Source organism: Stigmatopora nigra, chromosome 13, assembly GCF_051989575.1.
Source record: "Stigmatopora nigra isolate UIUO_SnigA chromosome 13, RoL_Snig_1.1, whole genome shotgun sequence".
Classification (NCBI taxonomy): domain Eukaryota; kingdom Metazoa; phylum Chordata; class Actinopteri; order Syngnathiformes; family Syngnathidae; genus Stigmatopora; species Stigmatopora nigra.
The window spans coordinates 500,426-518,700 of NC_135520.1; the positions used below are offsets into that span (position 1 = coordinate 500,426).

An 18,275-nucleotide genomic window follows, 5' to 3' on the forward strand; every position below is an offset into this window, starting at 1 on the left:
GCGTATAAGATATTTATTACTGTGAACATTGTATTTACACGTTGGACTTTTTCCAGATACAAAGAAGGTTATTGTACTGCGGACCATGAGGTTGTAAACAAAAACGGAGGCTTTTTTCCTGATGGATTGTTTAACTATTTAACTTAATTGCTTTTCTATATGGAGAAATAAAAGTTTGATTTATTTCAGATGAGTTGTTGTGGAGTTTGTCGGGACGGAACAGCTTGTGAACGGTGGGTCAAGACTTAAGAAATGGTAAGAAACGTCATGTCTTGTTGTAATATTGATTAAAAAAAGGTAATTTTGTCATTGACATTCATATCAATGATTTCGGGACACAACAAAATCAAGTCCAAGTTCTTTAAAAAGCACGTGATTTTCTTGGCAGGACAGCCCCGCCTCCTATGTTCTCTGATTGGCTGGCTTTTCACGACATTCCAAACAACTCTCCTTGTTTTTCGCGTTGTATATAACGCTGCCGTTTTCCCCTTTCCAGATAATTCCGGTCGTTCACCCCCTTCAAAGCTTCGTTTGGACATTGCTCCACATTAACGCAGCCTGCAGGTAATACAAATATATTATGACGCTCTCTTTAATTGTTTTTAAACACCACGGTGCGACGTTTTGTTGAGCAAGCTAGCTATCGTGTGCTACTGTCATGTGACAACATGGAATGAGGTGGTCGTAAAAAGTGTTTCGTTAAACTCTTAAATAAGACGCTCGAGTGTACGAATGTGTTTAAAAAACAACAACAACTCGTGAATATACTGTTGAAATGTTGTTGTGCAAGTTGAGGCAGGAAAATGGTTCGTGTGCTGGTTCTGCCGGTTTTGCTGGGACTCGCCACCGTCGTCGCCGTCGCCGCCAGGTCGGTGAATTCCATCCCCCGAGAGGAGCCCGAAAACGGGAAGAATTGGGTGCTGATTGCGGCCGGCTCCGTTTCTTGGTACAACTACAGACATCAGGTAAACAAAAAGACAAAAACAATTCATACATTTTCTCCTGAAGTAGTAGTCACATTTAAGACACAGTTTGTCCACTATTAAATGGTGGACAACAAATAATAATATTCTAATTAAATTGAACGTACTTAGTTGTCTGTTTTGGGGGCAATATTGAATAAATCCTGCCATGTTTTATAGCTCATTACTAAAGAATGACACTACAGTGAATGATATATATGTTTTTTTTTAAAACATAAAATAAGTCTAAATGTTTGTTTTTTGACCAGGCAGATGCTTGCCACGCCTACCAGGTGGTCCACAAGAACGGCATCCCGGACGAGCAGATTGTGGTCATGATGATGGACGACGTGGCTACAGCTGACCAGTGAGAAATTCACAACATTTTAACCTAAACACCTGCCATTTAACATTTCTATTAACTTAACTTAAAAAAAAACGTAACGTCAGAGTGGAGGGATAAAGGCAATTCAAGTATTTTTTTATTTAAAACACACCAAATACTTTGTCTTTTTTTTTTGCATCTGTCTTATCAGTTGTGTCAGCTTTGCTGTTTTTTTTTTGGGGGGGGGGGCATTCTGCCAAATGCTCAACTCAAGTTTACACAAGTAAAACTGAAATAACAACTTTCATATATCATCTTTAAATGAAAAATATGTTTGTGAGCCCTGGAGCAGCTCCTTTTCAAGCACACTTCCTCTTTTTGATCTTATCTGACACACTGATTTTAAAGAGAAATGAAAGTGTAGCGTTGGTTTTTGACCGTAAAAATAGCTGCTGTCAGGTTTTTTTTCTCCTATTTTTTATGCAAGTGATTTTTTGCCAATACAGCAAAACTTGAGCAATAACAAACTGAGCTATTGGTCACGCAAACACACCGTTGATCATGTGATTTCTCCTCATTCCACGTTAATGATCACTTAAGCCTCCCGCAAACGGCCTCAGGCGTTCAATCCATTTTTGAATGACATTAACGGGAACTTGCACTAACCTTTTTTAAAAATATTTTTTGAACCCTATTGTTGTAAAAACCACACAGGGACTTTTTTGACTTCAGCAAATGTTTACATAATGACGAGGAAGGGTCAAAGTGGAGCGTGCAGGAATAAAGTTGCATTCAAGTGAAGTCAACATTCCCATTTTATAGAAATGACATTGTTGTTTACATTTTTGAGTTGGAAAAAGTTGGACAGTTCTAGAATTTTTGAATACAGTAATACCTGGTCTATGGTGGTTGATTGCTTCCAAAACGTGTTCTGAGATGCCCAACACTAACTCGGAAACCCTTTAAAAAAATGATGCAGCTTAGTAAACATGTGTAAACACACACACCACTTGAAATGTGGTTACGTTTAGCCAAATAACGCTTTGTCCATCTTGCAGGAACCCCACGCCCGGCATCTTGATCAACCGACCCAACGGTAGCGACGTTTATAAGGGCGTCCCCAAGGACTACACTAATATGGTGAGCGGAGTGTTCAAAAGCGGCTTTTGGCCCACTTTTTTTCCCCCCCTCTGACCGACGGCCTGTGGCTGGTTGTCAGGACAACAATCCGGAAAACTTCCTGGCCGTGCTGAGCGGCAACGCCTCCCGAGTCAAAGGGGGTTCTGGAAAAGTGTTGAACAGGTCAGTGGCCAATCCCTGGCCTCCTTTTGCTTCCCATGCCTTAGTTAACTTTCTATCTTTGTCTTTGGCTATCTACACAGCGGCCCCAACGACCACATTTTCGTTTTCTTCACTGACCACGGAGCGCCCGGACTTTTGGCTTTCCCTGACGCAGAGGTCTTTATTCTTTTCTTCTTTCTCCCACTTACATGTACACAAGATGAATCTAAATAATGACTGATTTTCTAATGAATTGCTCTTGATTTAAGAAAGGGACAGAGGTACTTGTATTGTTACACTACTGTATTTTTTCTAAATGACTGTCGATGATTGTCAATTGTTTTAAGTACAGAGAGCACATGCGTGTATGTTATATTTCTATCGTCTGTATTTCTTTTGCAGCTGCATGTGGAAGATCTCCAGAAGACCATCCTGAACATGCACCAGAATAAGAAGTACAAGAAGGTGTGGAGTCCACCTAAAGCCTCTCATCATCGTCATCGTCGTGACTTCGAACGCTGTTAAAATTGTTTTGTTTTTGTTCCTTAGATGGTCATCTACATTGAAGCATGCGAATCTGGATCAATGATGAAAGATTTGCCAGAGGACATTGATGGTGCGTGCGTTCTAGAAAATACACTTCAAACACTTCATTTAAGAATACAAATATGCAAATCGAGAAAAAGTCATCCGAATATAAAATGAATGTATATACTTGAAATTGTTTCCAGTTTTTGCCACAACGGCGGCCAACGCGCACGAATCGTCGTACGCCTGCTACTACGACGAACAGCGCAACACTTACCTGGGGGACTGGTACAGCGTCAACTGGATGGAAGACTCTGACGCCGTACGCCGCCACCCGGGCCTCGGCCTCGGCGTCCGATAGCCGCCGCCCACTTGGAAAAGAATGCTCTTTTGTTGCAGGAGGACCTGTCCAAGGAGACTCTTTACAAACAGTTCCGAATCGTTCGGACTCACACCAACACCAGCCACGTCAAGCAGTTTGGAAACAAAGTGAGTCCACTCCCAATTTAAAAAATATATATACATACACAATGTATTTCCCGGACTATACTTTGCACCTTTTATGGAACTTGGGCTATTTTTTTTCTCTAACAGCAGTCTTTTTTCCTCTTGATTTGTGCATTTATGTCCCCCCCAAAAAATCTGGCCTTTAACCAAAATGAAATGTTGTCAATTTTCTAAAATATCATTGTAAACCCATCTATAAAAAGTGAATGAAGCCTGAATCTTGACTCCCCCCACAGACTCTGGGCCACATGTCGGTGGGGGCCTTCCAGGGAATGCGCCAGACCGCGGCCCCCCAAGCCCGGCTCCCTCCGGTGGCCGAGCCGGACCTGACCCCCAGCCCCGACGTCCCCTTGGCCATCCTCAAGCGGAAGCTGATGGCGTCCAATGACGTGGGCGTGGCCCGAGACCTCCTCTCTGAAATCGATGAGCACTTCAAGGTAGGATGGACTGTCAAAAACCATGCATTGTTTAGAGACAAAAATATGGTCCAATTTGGCCCAAAAACTTTATGTATAGGTGAGAGAAATGCTAGCGGCGACCGCACGCCAGATCGCCGAGGCGGTGACGGGCGAGGGCGCCGAGGCCGAGAAGGTGATCGACGAGAAGCGGGACCTGACCCAGCACCGCTGCTACCGCGCCGCCGTGGACCACTACAAAATCAACTGCTTCAACTGGAACAAAGCCCAGGTACAAACGCCGACTTTGCTCTATATTTGGAGAGCAACAGACTGTATCGTGTTGATTCCATTCATCAATGCTTTTTCCGTTTCTAGTACGAGTACGCGCTGAGACATCTGTACGTTCTGGTCAACTTGTGCGAGAGAGGCTACGCTGCGCAAAGGTAACCCCCATATTTGATGAAAAATAGGAACGATTGGATGCAGAGTTCTCACGTTGTTGTTGTTGTTTGTGTGTAGCATCCAGATGGCCATGGACTCTGTGTGCCACTACAGCAAGTGAACAAAAACCCCAAAATATGAAAGCTGATTTTTTTTCTTTTTTTCTTTTTGCCTGAAACAAGCAATCAACACTTTTTTCCCTCATTGTATTTGATTTTAATGAGTTGCACTATCAAAAGGTTTCAGGGTGACTTTTGTTTTTAATGATTGTGTGCTTTTAAGGAAATTGTTTTTATTTTTATTTGTGCAAATGTTTTGCTCTTAGCTTTGTGTGACCACAAATGTTTACTGACACGCGGATAAAAAGGTGAATGACCAAAAAAAGCTCAAAATTTTGTCGTGTATTGGCTGCAAGTCAGTTGTGAAAATGTTAATTCATACTTGTTAATGTAGCCATCATTATTACAAGGACTAGCTCATTTGACCAAAGAAAACAATTACAAATAGCATATCCCTATTGTCAACATTGCTATAATCACCTAAAGGACTAAGCATTAGTTACTGTTTATCCCAAAATATTTAATGTGTCCAATTAAAATATAGAGTATTTTATTTGTGAGTTTGCTAGCACACAATAACAAGGGTAGCCCATACTGGCACGCATGCTCGCATCATTTTAACAAGGCGCATATGACGCTGCCATTTTCCCATTTTAATCAGGCACCAACGCGGCTACCTTTGAGCACACCGAAGCCCCACCCACTCGATCAAGACGGAAGATAAAAAGACCGAAACTCGTCTTTCTTCACCAGACGAGAAAACAGCACCGCTCTCGCTAAATTCAACCTTAAAACAGATGACTTATTAGATTTTTGTTCTTCTCCGGGGCGGACTTGAAAGTGTCCCAAACTCCCCGAGACTTTTGTCTGTTTCCTGGCGTGCGAGCTAGTCGGCTCTCGTGCTAGCTGCTCAAGGGTAGGTTGTTGTTTTTTTTTTCGAGTGGGTGGGGGTCTAAGTTTGACGTGAGCCGGTTCGGTTCTGTTTGCTAGTTTCCGAAGTGCATCATGGGATCCCGGGCGTCCACGTTACTCCGCGAGGAAGAAATCGAGGAAATCAAGAAAGAAACCGGCTGTAAGTGATTTCCATTTCTTGTCTTTTTTTCTCACCTCATAATATTCCAAATGACACCATTAATTATGTACATTTCAGCCTTTTTCCAAACAGAAAGAAATGCTTATATTTGAGCGACGACTAATCTATTTTATGGCTTCCAGTAGTGCTGTATAACGGGCGTGTAATAGATTATTTCTCATCATAATAGCATTGCGTCCCGTGTATTTCCTGTTAGGGTCGTAACAGTAACTTAATTTGCATCATTAAAAATAAAATTTCACTAGAAAATGAGCGCATTTCAAAGGCAGAGGTTCATGAGTAAATTCAGCCTTTTCATTTATTTTTATTTTTTTCTTCATTGTATTGATTACACCATTTTCTTCCATTTCTTTTTATTTTAGTCAGGCATTTTGTTATCGCAAAACAAGCTGGCCAAACATTTTTTTGTACGTGACATTAACGTGCTTTTGTTGTTGTTTTTCAGTCTCGCACAGCCAGATTACTCGTCTTTACAGTCGCTTCACCAGCCTGGATAAAGGGGAGAACGGCACCCTCAGGTCAGATACAAAATTTCGCTTTCCCACCGTTTGCGATTAACCAAAGGCTTTCATTTAAGTTGGTAATGGATGAACGTGCGGCTAATGATTACATTTATTGAAGCTCAACACTTGCGTGTTGACACAACAACGTTTGGGTTCTTGGTGTCCTTTTGACAGCCAGGTCTTCCTCTGTTTATTTATTATGACCGTCAATATCTTTAGGATATGGCATATCTATATTTTGTTGAAATGGCGTCGTTAGAAAACAAGGTTCACTTGGCTTTGATTTTTGTATGCTTAGTTGAATGAAGGGAAAAAAGTGGATTTATTAGGCCAAAACGGGGAAGTCAAAAAGACACCTTAAGGAAGAAAATGAGACGTTTTCAGGTCAAATTAGGAAGTCAAAAAGGCACCGCGTGTTGACATTGACTCACTCACAGAATCGCGAGTTGCCAAAACAGCCAGATTAGACACAGCGTAGCATGGGGGTGATGAACACCGTTACAACTTTTTGACTTTCAAAAACGGATTGACGTCAATGGCAGCCCGCCATTAGACCTTTTTTGGCCCAATAATAATAATTGTAGTTGTCATCTCCACAGTCGAGAAGACTTCCAGAGGATTCCAGAGCTGGCCATCAATCCTTTGGGTGACCGCATCATCAATGCCTTCTTCCCAGAAGGGTGAGTCAGGCTTTTATTTTGAAGTTCTCCCACGCACGTTCCAGCAGAAATGTTGATTATACTTATTTTTTGGGGGTGTTGCTCAGAGAGGACCAAGTGAACTTTCGAGGCTTCATGCGCACTTTGGCCCACTTCCGACCCATCGAGGACGGCGAGAAAAACAAGAACGTCAGCGCCAGCGAGCCCCTCAACAGCCGTTCCAACAAGCTCTTATGTCAGTGCCACCTTTTTATACTTCTTTTACCCGTTTTGTGACAAAACAACAATCATTATTGGCCACTTTCCCTTTCTTTGACTCAGTCGCTTTCCGTCTCTACGACCTGGACCGAGATGACAAAATATCGCGAGATGAACTGCTCCAGGTGAGCGCTGCCGTCCTGCCTCGTCCTCTTTTAGTCCAAAATGATCTTTGTCCAAAGTGATTTCTATTTTTTTAACTCTAACACAATGCCATCAATAGATATTTGAAGGTATCAGGCCCCAAAAATCACAATCCTCCTCCAAAGTTGACTCAAAAATTCCAGTTAAAAAAAAAACGGCGCTAAAATGGAAGCAGGAAGTTGGCCCATGTGTTTTACCGTCCGTCTCTGACGTAAATGCTAGACTTTGTCCCTCTCGTGGATGATTAGCTCAGCGCCATTTTCCCGTAAGCCGACGTTTTAACGTGTGGGTGTGGTCCAGGTGTTACGGATGATGGTGGGCGTGAACATCTCGGACGAGCAACTGGGAAGCATCGCCGACCGGACCATCCAGGAAGCCGACACAAACGGGGACAGCTCTATTTCCTTCAATGAATTTATTAAGGTCAGGCTTGACATCAAATCATGTCCGATGAATTCAAAGCAACAACAATAATCATACCTTTTTGGGGGGGTTTGTGTAATAGGTGCTGGAGAAGGTGGATGTGGAGCAGAAAATGAGCATCCGTTTCCTGCACTGACGACGTTCCTTTTAGCTGATGGTGATGGCCACGTCTGGACATTTTACTTTTTGTCTCCTCTCACGAGCGGACGGTGGCAGTGTTCGTGCCCAATGTCTTTGTGCCTTTTGATTTGTTTATATATGCAGCCCCAACCAGCAACATAATCAAGGTACAGTAAAAAATACACAGTTGCTGACCTTCCCCATTCCAATGGGCTTGATGACTAACTAGCCGCAGTTAAACTAGTCTGCCTTTAACTGTAGCGGTTCACCACCAATAATTCTACTGATATACATAGGAATATAATTAAAGTATGTTATATCTTGTATAGGATGCTAATATAAAGAATAACTAGTGAAATTCATTGCTTATAAGATTTATTTCAATTCAATAAAAGGAGGTGCCATGTATGGACTGTTTGTGTTATCCAAACTTTAATGTACACATAACGCTCCGACCCATGTTTTGTGAATGTGGTTTACCTTACTCTGTTTATTTTTTAACTTTAATATTGTATTATACCCTTATTTTTTCCTAAATACTAGCATAAATACAGAGTAATATAGGTACGTGTATAGGTATGTAGTATCTACAAGCGGCCACACACTTCAGGGGGTGGTCCTTTTCATATTTTGAGCGACGCCCCTTCTCAGCCAATCATCGTTCTTTCCTGCTCTTCACTCTCCGCCCATTAGGAGCACATGAAAGATGGCGTAGCTGAACGGCTGCACGCTAGAGGCGAGGGGGGCTATTTTTTATGCCCCCTTAGCGCTTCCACCTCACGCGAGGTGAAAGCTTTCTGCCAGAAAAGTGTCTCCTTTACATGTTTTATCGAGAAGGTGAAGTGTTTGCGTCAACGCGGAAGACGAAGCAGGCCAGCCAGCCATTGTTGAGCTCGGAAACATCTCTGCGGCATGAACAGCAGGAGGCTCCCAAGGTCAGACTCTTTTTTATTTTTTCCTTTGCAGACTCGATTTGCTTTTCTTTTATTCCATCTACCGGTTCCTAAGGCAGTAAAGTATCATCTTACAGGGCTATATCATTTCCAATACACCGTCATTTAAGCCTTTTGAATTTGTCGTCTGCCACCTGCAATCATTTGACGTTGATTGGCCAGGAGCTAATGATGAAAATATTATCCAGGTCGAGTTCAGCTGTTGCACTTTGTAGCATCAACGCTAGAGGGCAACGATAACTCTTTTAGCTCGGTAGTCGAAAACAACGTGTTTCAATGAGGAAATGTGTAGAATTTCAGTATTTTGCTTTTCATTCATAAAAAAAAAAAAACATTCAATGTGAGGAATTGAGCTATCTTGGCTACGATTTTCTTTCATGTATTTGCCATCCCACGGACATTTTCAATTTGTTCCGCGGTGTTAATTTCAGTTATTTATTTATGTATTTACTTTGAAATACCGGTGGCAGCAACCAATGAGGTAAATATATAAGTAGGATCATTTTGTGGAGTTACAGGATGGAAGTTCTGGTGAACACGGTGTTGTTGGATGACCACCGCCGTCTTGGCTGTACTCGCTTGGCATCGAAATGAAGATGAAGAAGATGAATCTTCAATGAAGAAGCTGCTGTGAGTTGTCCACAACCAGAACAAGATGTAGCACGCGAATATCAACTTCCAATGATTAGAAGACCAAAAAAAGAAAATAGAATGATTTTTATTGTTGTTGTTAAATAGTCATGACGTAATCCGCTTTAATGTATTTAAGCCACCGCAAAGATGTACTGAATAAGATGTTGATTGAATTAGAATTGAGCAAATTAACCATTCTTTAAACTAAGCGTTTAGGATTTCAGGAGCTGGTTTAACAATATATATGTTATCAGTTAAATTCTTAGTCACACGCCGGTCGGTCCAAGTCCACAAATGGCTAAAAGCGATAGCAAATTCCAGACACGTGTCACTGTAGAATGCGAGCGGGTGGGCGGGATACTTTTTTTGCTACCTCAAAGACAAAACAAGTGCGACTTTATTTTGAAGTAGGATTCATTTAATCGACCGGCGTAAAGCCCCCAAAATGTGAAGATTTAAAACAGTGCAATCATTTCCAACTTCAAGTTAAACCATTTTAAAAGAGGTCCATTAATTGAGTTCAACATTTTTAGTGATCATGCACTTTTGATCTTTTAACCTAGCATGCTAGTTTTTACTCATTTAAATGCCATTAATAAGTTTACTTGATTCTTTGTGAGCCTTAATTTATTTGGTCCATCATATTACATAATGCAGGTATAATAATTAAAATTCAAACCAAACTTGTTCCAATTCGTTATGAATCAAATTTGAAAGCGACAACAAGATTTAAATAGATGGATTGGAGGTGCATTATTTCCAATAGCGGTGAAAGTTATATGTATTTTATTGCTTTCATCAAAAGCAACTTTAATTTCCTTAAAAAGAAAAGAAGTGGAATTTTGTAGTTGGTTTCCACGCCTTGTATAATCTAAAAAAGGCAAGTTAGATGGAGCGAGCATTGTGCAATATTGCATCCAAACATGTCACTTTGTTGACTGATGCTGTGTATTATATAACGTATTAAAAAAATAATGTAAGATCAACAACAAGTCAACAAGTGACACGTTGTTTGAAAAGCAACAAAATCACCAACGTCTTCCATTCGAGATTTGTATAGTCTTTTCATCCTCTTGTGCATTTTAATACTTAGCATAATGCATGATGCCTGCTTCAATACGATACACGTTAATTCATAATAATCTCTCCTAAAATAAAATCTGCACCCAATCCGTGATGAATGCACCCCTTAAAAAGAAATAACCGTTTCCTTCGGTGTGTTTTTAAAATGAATTTGGTGTTGTACATACCAGAGACGTGGAATCCAAAAAATTGTACGTACGGGATTCAGCAATAAGTGCATGACTTGAAGGTGGGCGGGGCTTGAATTTCCAATGCCTACTTTATATGTCACGTGATGTATTCACCTTTGGACACCAAGCGTCGTTTGTGTCGTAGTCGTTGGTCACGGAAACAAGTGGAAAATGGAAAACCCTTAATAAGGCACTGCTTCAACTCGGTGGCCGCCATTTGTCCAATCTCATTTGACTGGGAGAATCGGCAGACAATTTCATTCAGTATATTGTCATACAGTCCTTTTATTTTCAATTTTAATATTAGGTCTACAGTATTTGACTCTAAAGTGCTTTGCTAATGTGATAAGTCACTTCATAAGAACCTTTCTACCACTAAATTTGTCCAAATAAGTGAACATTAATCATTAAAATACTCAAATTATGGCCCTGAATAACTCAAGATTATTTGATGTATTCTTTTGGCGATTTTTAATGGCGCTAGACGTCCAATTCCAGTTGCCAAGCAGTCAAATAGTTTAACGAGTGCCCTATCAAGGGTTAACATTCAAAACAATTATTTGAGATATTCTACTTCCCTGTACTATACGTTAGACATTTTTACGGTTTCCGTATGGTCGATACTTTCCGTTACGATGACGCATGATTCGTTTTTCGGGGGTGGGGGGGTTGGACGTGATTGTAACGCATGCAATAATGAACAATTGTCGGTCACGCCGGGCCGATTTTGAGGTAGCGAGCATGTTGTAGCGGAGCGTTTCATGTACAAAACTATGCACAAAGGGGCATGCTTATTACAAGTATTATTCCATGGTTTTTGTATGAATAACTCTTAGCACCAAATGTACTTCTTCTTAAACTCAGCAATAGTAACCATGATGGTGAAAATAAAAGGCAGCAGCATGGTGCCGATGACAACAAATTGTGTGCCACATTCACTTGAAAAAAAGTATTTTTTTATTGGGAAAGAAAAGTCAACAACAACACAAAAAAAAGAAAAATGTAGTTATTACTTGTCCAAGCTGTTGATGCCGTTTGCTTGCCACTTTTTCATGGCCTTCAAGTGAGCTTTAAATTTCTGCTTGGCCTGCAAAAGCATGCAAAAATGATCAAACAATAACAGTAGACATGCATTTTGTTCTATTTAGCAAAAATATGACTATAAGAAATGAAGTGACAGAAGGAAAATTTCACGTATATACTAAATTTATAAATGTATAATTGCTCACAATGTTTTGTAAATGAAAACACTATTTGGATTTGATGAAATAGCATTTTTGTTTGCTTTCACCTGGAGTCCAAATTGCTCGTTTTCAAGTAACTACGTGTGCGAGACACCATTTTGTCCCTCTGAGCATTTACCTCATCCATATCTTCTGTGAGAGGCTCGAAGCGAAAGGACACGGCGGACGCCTTGACCACGGCGCAGCTGTCCAGCACGTAACTGAAAGAGGAAGTCGATAGTTTGCTCGCCGCGTTCTGCCGTCGAAGTCGTACTCGGCTACTGACCACGTGACTTGCGTCTTGCGGAGCAGAAAGAGCGAGCGTAGCGTGGCCAGGTGAGGCGGCGTTGCCATGAGCGATTTGCCCAACGCTCGGCCGCATTTGCCGCACGCCAGGTGACGGAAGATGCTGAAACATAGAAGAAAAAAATAATAATAATTGCAATGATGACGCATCACATTGTAATTTATTACGGCATATCAGGGCCACAAAAAAATTGAAAAAAATCATATTACAAGACTAAAATCTCAGTATTAGTACATGAAAAAAACTCATCTGTATGAGAAAGAAAGTGTAAAGTTTTTTGTATAATTGCATTATGGCTAATGGATCTCAATAACCTGTTACATACTCTGTTAAAATCAGTAAAAGCATTTAATTTAAAAGAAAATGTCATATTTTCTTTTAAATGAAATGCATTATACCAGCTTTTTAAAAAGCTCGTATAATTATGATAATATATATTTTTTAAAACTCTTTTAGAGACATTACGGTAGACGTCAATACAAAATGTATCATTCAATACCAGCTCAGTTTACAGGTGGACTTCGAAAACACCCATTGACAAACTAGACGTCCATTCGAACTGGTAAGCGGCCGAAATAACTTCAAATATCTGTACTAGTCAGGTTTTTTAGCATTGGAACGTGGTCATGCGCTCACCAGTTAGCCAGTTTCCCGTTACGTCCCAAATCCATCTCGTCGCTCACTACCACGTCCTTGGTGACTTCTATAGAAAGAAGAAAAGAAAAGGGCTTTCACAAATAGCACGATGTCGCTCTTATCGCGCAGGGATTTGTTATTACTGAGGCATATGACGGATTCCAAACAGGGGAGCTCCCCGCAGACGGAAAGCGAGTCTCCGAGGACCGTGTGGCAATGCTTGCAGTGGAGGGTTGCTAGCTGGCCGGGTAACAACTGCTCCGTAACGTCCTCGCGTTCGACAAGTATACTCTCTTTAAACTCCATGTCCGTCTCTTATAATAACAATATTATTATTGCTTTTCTCACGTACAATGTTTATAACCGGTAACGGGAGGCATTCTTGTCACGCCGCCGAGAGAGGAGCTCAATGTTTATGTGTTTAAAAGGCGGAAATGGAAGCATGCAGGTCTTCTCCAATTGGCGGAGTGCCTCTGTTTATTCGCGTCTAAGATTGGACGGGAGCTTTTCACCCGCGCTCTCGACTGCCAATGGAATGCGCCTGTTTTGATTTGTCCATTTATCCATTTCTAGCTTTAAATGTTCTTGGTGTTTGTAGTATTTGTAATTTAAAGATACTGCTTTTTACCCAAAACATTGTTAGCAGTAAGAAAATGATATTTTTAGAATGGATTTTATATAGTGTCAGGATATTTTGTAGTTTTTAAATATCCCAGCAGAATGCAAACTATACTTTTTCAAATTTGAGTTGCATTCATTAAATTTGTATTACCTGATCGCATACTTTACACTATATGATGACTAATGTCAACAGCTGTTAGCGCTGTGGGTGTGTGTGTGTGGGTGTGTGTGGGTGTCTCCACGCCCCATATGTGTGTGTGTATATATAACCAGTGAGTATGCATGTTGATTCAAGAGTGATTCAGGTAGGGACAGGAATGATCGCAATGGATTTACAGGAAAAGGTTACGATACTCCGCGAGGGCTTCCTAGTCAAAAGGGTCTGTTTATATTATATTTTTAAAGCAAACAGTCTGTATCTCTCCCTTGGGGGATGTCTTCTTAAAGAGTATTTTCCTCCAGGGTCATCTGGTGCACAACTGGAAGGCGCGCTGGTTCAAGCTGATGCCTGACAAGCTCATCTACTACAAGTACGAGGGAGGGAAAAGAGATTCATGTCAGCGGGGGAAAATCATGCTGAAGGATTGCGTCATAACATGCCCTTACCTGGAGTACGACAATCGACCCGTGAGTGCTTTTTTTTTTTTTAATTCTTCACTATTGTCCTATAGATGAAACTATTATCAGATTTAAAAAGCATGGAGCACGGCCTTTAAGAAAAGATATGACTTGATCCAATTTGTTGCATTTTCTTGGTCAATACACCACGATATGGTGACGTCGTGTCGGCTGACTGGGCGCTGAGTCAGGGTCTCTGCTGGAGTCATTGCAATGATGTCATGATGTGTTTTCATTTTTATTAGTTGGTGTTCCGGCTTCAAACCAAGACCTGCGTGGACCACTTTTTGGAGGCGTGTTCCCGCGAAGAACGCGACCAGTGGGCGGGCGACATCGCGTCGGCGGCGGACAAACTGGAGGACCTCGAGGGAGGGCCCGACGAGGGCGACGACTCACCCGGTGTCAGCCCCACCACGCCCGGGAGCTCGCAGCCGACCCACATCAATCTCAGGTGAGCTCATCTGCGGCTTCCGCGGGCACTTTCGGGCAAAGACGAACGGTTTTCTGGTCTGGTTTTCTAGCAAAGTGCTGGAAGCCATGTATGATGTCCACAGCGGGATCAACATGAGCAGCCACGTGGAGCAAGGACGCATGTACACCAACTGCTTCTCAGGTAACAAGCACACACTAAAAATATAAATATTTCAGGGTTCTTGACGGTCAGAGACGTCCAATCTTTTTGAAAAGTTTGAATATAACATTATTTATTAGAAGTAACATAAACATGATTTAAAAAAATGATTGTGTGACTCAAATAGGCATATTTAGACGATTAGATTGTTATAGTCACACATTTTACAGAAATAACTTCTAGTACTGTGCCTAATGTTAAACAAGGGGCTAAACAAATCACATTTCATGTTATTGGCTTGTGATTGGCCAGAAACCAATCAGATTGTTCCCATTCAGAGAGCAACATCACGGCGTGAAATGGCTCCTAGAATATATATATATATATATTTTCATATGATTAAAAAATACGAATAAAAGAAAGAAAGAAGTACATAAAAAATATTTCCTTCCTTCTTTCTTTCTTGCAGGCTCCGCAGTGGTCGATTGGCTAGTATTTGCGCAGCTGGCGCTGAGCCGGTCGGAGGCGGTGACTCTGGCGTCGGCCCTGCTGGAAGAAGGCTTCCTGCGCACGGTGGGCCTCCGCAGCGTCGAGGCTCTGCGCACCGCCGGTCCCAGCGAACTTTTCCTGGACGATTCCACCGCTCTCTACAGCTTTGTGAGTAGCCAAACAGCCATTTTGTTAATTATTTGACGTTTTAGAAGCTCCAAAAACGAACTAGTTTGTCGCGTTTATTTTCCTAACTAGTGCGACGAGCTATGTTAGCACTTTGCTATCACTTTGTTAGCATGTTTTTTGACTGCGTATTATATGTGTTCAAATAAACGTAAAACTTTTGAGGGAAAGAGTATAGGGCAATAAAGTCATAATATTACGAAAGTAAAGTCATAACACTAGGGGAAGTAATGCGTTATACCCCGACATGTAAGTCGTTATAATAAATGAGGTAATATTTATGCTAATGTAGAGCCGCTCAATTAGCCGCTACACGCTTACCGAACATGTAAATGAAATGGGAGCTATGACGAAGCATTTTTTTATTTAAATTAGCCACTCACTCTGTATTCTTACATGTTACTTAATGTAACATAACCAATATAATAACGTCGTAATATTGTGCCCGAATATCGAACCACTGGCCAAATAAATGTCTTTCATTTGACCTTACTCTGGCTCTTTTAAGCAAAGAAACAAATAATTCATCCACGACCTTAATATTTTAACCCTTTTTTCCCTCCAAATTCCAGTCCGACAATTTAAAGAAGCGAGGATGCGTGAAGGCCGAGACCAAGCTTTCCACGGTGGAGCTGAGCGGTCACGTGATCAAGAGAGGCTACCTGCTTAAACAAGTAAAAGCAAAATCACAAAAGCACTTGGATTTGAATGCATCTGAATTGGATATGTCCACCCGTAGGGCCAGAGGCGGAAAAACTGGAAGATCCGACTCTTTGTGCTGCGCTCGGAACCTTCCTTCCTCCATTACTATGACCCCACCAAGGTACGGGGGCAAAGTGTACGCGTTGCGCGATGCTGAGTCAGCCGCCGAGTCGCGAAAAGATCCGTTTCCTGTCTGATTTCAGGATGACATCATCCCCGCGGGAGGCTTCCCCCTCCGAGGCTCGCTGGTGTCATCGCTGGATGATAACGGCGTTCCCTCGGGTGTGTCTCGCTAATGTTTGACTGCGCCCATGATTCGCTAAGCAACGTAGTGTACATAGAAAGGTTTTTTAATTTTAATTTTAAATTCAGGTGTGAAGGGCAACATCCAAGGCAACCTTTTCAACATCATCACCCAATCGGACCGGCGTTACTTCATCCAAGCTCCCAGCAACCGGGAGAAGATGGATTGGATCGACGCCATCCGGGAGCACACGTAGGGCCACCGTCACACAAACAAAAAACGGGCTTGCCGTAATATTCCCTCGTCTCAAAAGTTTACCATCGTTACAGCAGAACCGCATAGCATTTCCCATTTATTTTTCTCCGGAGGAAGGAAGCCATTTTGATATTACTATTATTAGTATTTTTTTTACTAACGAATTTGAATCGTGAAAAAAAGGTATATTTTGTAGGACACATTTTTGCCATTCCCAAATGTTTCCCCAAGAATGTATTGAGCATCTTCCGGTCAGAATGATATTAAAATATTTTGATAATTAAAACAGAACATCATATTTAAATGAGAAGAACGAGGTAAATATGATCAATTCCATGAAGATAGTCAAAGTATTCTTTTATTTTTTTTGAAGCGCTTATCCTCCTCACAAGGGCTGCAGGGATTGCTGACCTTTGACACGGCCAGTCTTAAAAGTACAATCACGACAATGACGAAATAGTCCGGCGGCGTCCACGCCATTGACATTCTGCGCTAGTTTTTGCAAGACGCGCTTCGCCGCTACATGGCACGAAGGCACTTTGTCTCGCACGTCGCTCCCCCTCCTAAAGAGGACCGAGCGGCGTCAGGCCACCTTGGTGAGCCGCACGTCCCCGAAGACTCGCAACGCCGTCAAGGTGGCGAGCTGCGGGAGGCGGTGGGCGAAACCGCACAGTGGCTGACCGTCCACCAGGATGCGGAACTGCTGGTGCTCGCACACGATTTCCAGCTACGCCACGTAAAAGGACAAAAGATGAAAGATTTTTGCTCCTTAAATATAGACGTTTTATCCCGTTTGACTTTTCGAAATCATCAGTGGGTGTCGACATTTTCTGATGGGCCGCTGGACGCTTAAAAGAATTACCTTGAAAGGCTCCCCAGGCGCGAAAGGGAAGAAGGAGAGCGTTTTTTCGGCAGAGCCCCACTTGCCCGCCAGGCGGGCGTTGCGTTGGACGGCTTTGTCCAGGAAGCTGACCTTCAGCTGAAGACCCACGTCACCTTCCGTCTCCGCCTCCTCCTGATCTTCTTGGTCCGCTTCCTTGGGATGCGGCGCGGTCGATACCACCACCTCGATGCTAAACGTACAAATGACGGGCGACGTGGTCAAATCCAGGTGAGCAGCCAAATTCAAAGCATCGCCATATTCCTCTTGAAATAGGAGCCTTGCTTTTCTCACCATAATGCATTACTACATCTGACTAAAAATATTGTGCGCTGTCTGTTTATAAAAGTAACTATTAAAAAGTATTTTTTAAATCGACCACATTGTATATTACATCCTCTCCATTTTTGTACACTTTATGATCTAAATCCCAATAATTCCTTTAGATTTTCCCAGCCTTTGTCTTAATTATGCTACGCCAACTTCTGACAATGAAAATGTTAGCATGATCTTATTGTTTCCAAAGCATGACTTGATCACATTTACTAAACTGTCTTTTATCCCCACATTTGTTTATCTCACGGGTACCCAAACACTGACCTTTTGGCTTTCTTGTCAACAATCCCCATCACCACCAGCTTCATGGAAGGTCGCAGGCCGCCCTTAATCTCCCCGATGTACTCCTCCTGCGCGAGACAATAGCTTAGCGGGACGTCAGCCACCCCCGTCGTGCCCATCCCCGCCATTCGTAATCACTCTCGCCGTTAGGAAGAAATAAACCAAGAGTACGTACATTTCCTTTATTGTCCTTGTCCTCCATTCCAGTCAGGGTGTGACGCAGTGCTGTGCTGTAGCGGTGTGGAGAGGAGATGCCAAGGGACGACGATCATCCACCGGCAAAGCCCGCCTGTTGCCATGGAGACAGGCTCCACCATCAGGTGGGAGGGGAGTTCATTTAAAATGTCTAATGATCTTTATCCTTACATTTTTTGAAAAAGCTTTT

At 42.1% G+C, this 18,275-nt stretch overlaps 5 protein-coding genes across 6 annotated transcripts; 3 read left to right on the plus strand and 2 right to left on the minus strand.

Annotated features, from left to right (window-relative positions):
- The first annotated feature begins 407 nt into the window (after positions 1 to 407).
- lgmn (legumain) lies at positions 408 to 4,682 on the plus strand. Its single transcript, XM_077730620.1, has 14 exons — positions 408 to 564; positions 791 to 965; positions 1,232 to 1,329; positions 2,346 to 2,427; positions 2,507 to 2,589; positions 2,670 to 2,745; positions 2,971 to 3,033; positions 3,118 to 3,184; positions 3,300 to 3,418; positions 3,496 to 3,585; positions 3,840 to 4,040; positions 4,120 to 4,290; positions 4,377 to 4,444; positions 4,521 to 4,682. The coding sequence occupies exons 2-14, from the start codon at positions 804 to 806 to the stop codon at positions 4,561 to 4,563; spliced, it is 1,323 nt and encodes a 440-aa protein (XP_077586746.1). The 5' UTR covers positions 408 to 564; positions 791 to 803; the 3' UTR covers positions 4,564 to 4,682.
- A 500-nt stretch (positions 4,683 to 5,182) lies between these two features.
- Positions 5,183 to 8,109, plus strand: chp1 (calcineurin-like EF-hand protein 1). Its single transcript, XM_077730623.1, has 8 exons — positions 5,183 to 5,417; positions 5,492 to 5,573; positions 6,040 to 6,112; positions 6,697 to 6,777; positions 6,864 to 6,991; positions 7,078 to 7,139; positions 7,459 to 7,581; positions 7,664 to 8,109. Exons 2-8 carry the CDS (start codon positions 5,507 to 5,509, stop codon positions 7,715 to 7,717), a joined length of 588 nt encoding a protein of 195 aa, XP_077586749.1. The 5' UTR covers positions 5,183 to 5,417; positions 5,492 to 5,506; the 3' UTR covers positions 7,718 to 8,109.
- Positions 8,110 to 11,474: 3,365 nt separating this feature from the next.
- On the minus strand, positions 11,475 to 13,164 carry oip5 (opa interacting protein 5). Its single transcript, XM_077730624.1, has 5 exons — positions 12,850 to 13,164; positions 12,707 to 12,773; positions 12,050 to 12,172; positions 11,903 to 11,984; positions 11,475 to 11,627 (listed from the first exon to the last, which is right to left on the minus strand). Exons 1-5 carry the CDS (start codon positions 13,010 to 13,012, stop codon positions 11,550 to 11,552), a joined length of 513 nt encoding a protein of 170 aa, XP_077586750.1. The 5' UTR covers positions 13,013 to 13,164; the 3' UTR covers positions 11,475 to 11,549.
- Positions 12,571 to 16,692, plus strand: plek2 (pleckstrin 2). 2 transcript variants are annotated; one of them, XM_077730622.1, is made up of 9 exons: positions 12,571 to 12,632; positions 13,790 to 13,954; positions 14,191 to 14,396; positions 14,467 to 14,558; positions 14,986 to 15,173; positions 15,764 to 15,865; positions 15,931 to 16,014; positions 16,097 to 16,175; positions 16,266 to 16,691. In XM_077730622.1, the coding sequence occupies exons 2-9, from the start codon at positions 13,832 to 13,834 to the stop codon at positions 16,391 to 16,393; spliced, it is 1,002 nt and encodes a 333-aa protein (XP_077586748.1). In that variant the 5' UTR covers positions 12,571 to 12,632; positions 13,790 to 13,831; the 3' UTR covers positions 16,394 to 16,691. The 2 variants fall into 2 exon arrangements, with proteins under 2 accessions (XP_077586748.1, XP_077586747.1); XM_077730621.1 differs by lacking the exon at positions 12,571 to 12,632 and adding an exon at positions 13,606 to 13,707 and having other exon boundaries at positions 16,266 to 16,692.
- A 40-nt stretch (positions 16,693 to 16,732) lies between these two features.
- LOC144205978 (galectin-related protein B) lies at positions 16,733 to 18,196 on the minus strand. Its single transcript, XM_077730625.1, has 4 exons — positions 18,066 to 18,196; positions 17,873 to 17,958; positions 17,255 to 17,465; positions 16,733 to 17,119 (listed from the first exon to the last, which is right to left on the minus strand). The coding sequence occupies exons 1-4, from the start codon at positions 18,090 to 18,092 to the stop codon at positions 16,976 to 16,978; spliced, it is 468 nt and encodes a 155-aa protein (XP_077586751.1). The 5' UTR covers positions 18,093 to 18,196; the 3' UTR covers positions 16,733 to 16,975.
- Positions 18,197 to 18,275: the final 79 nt, after the last annotated feature.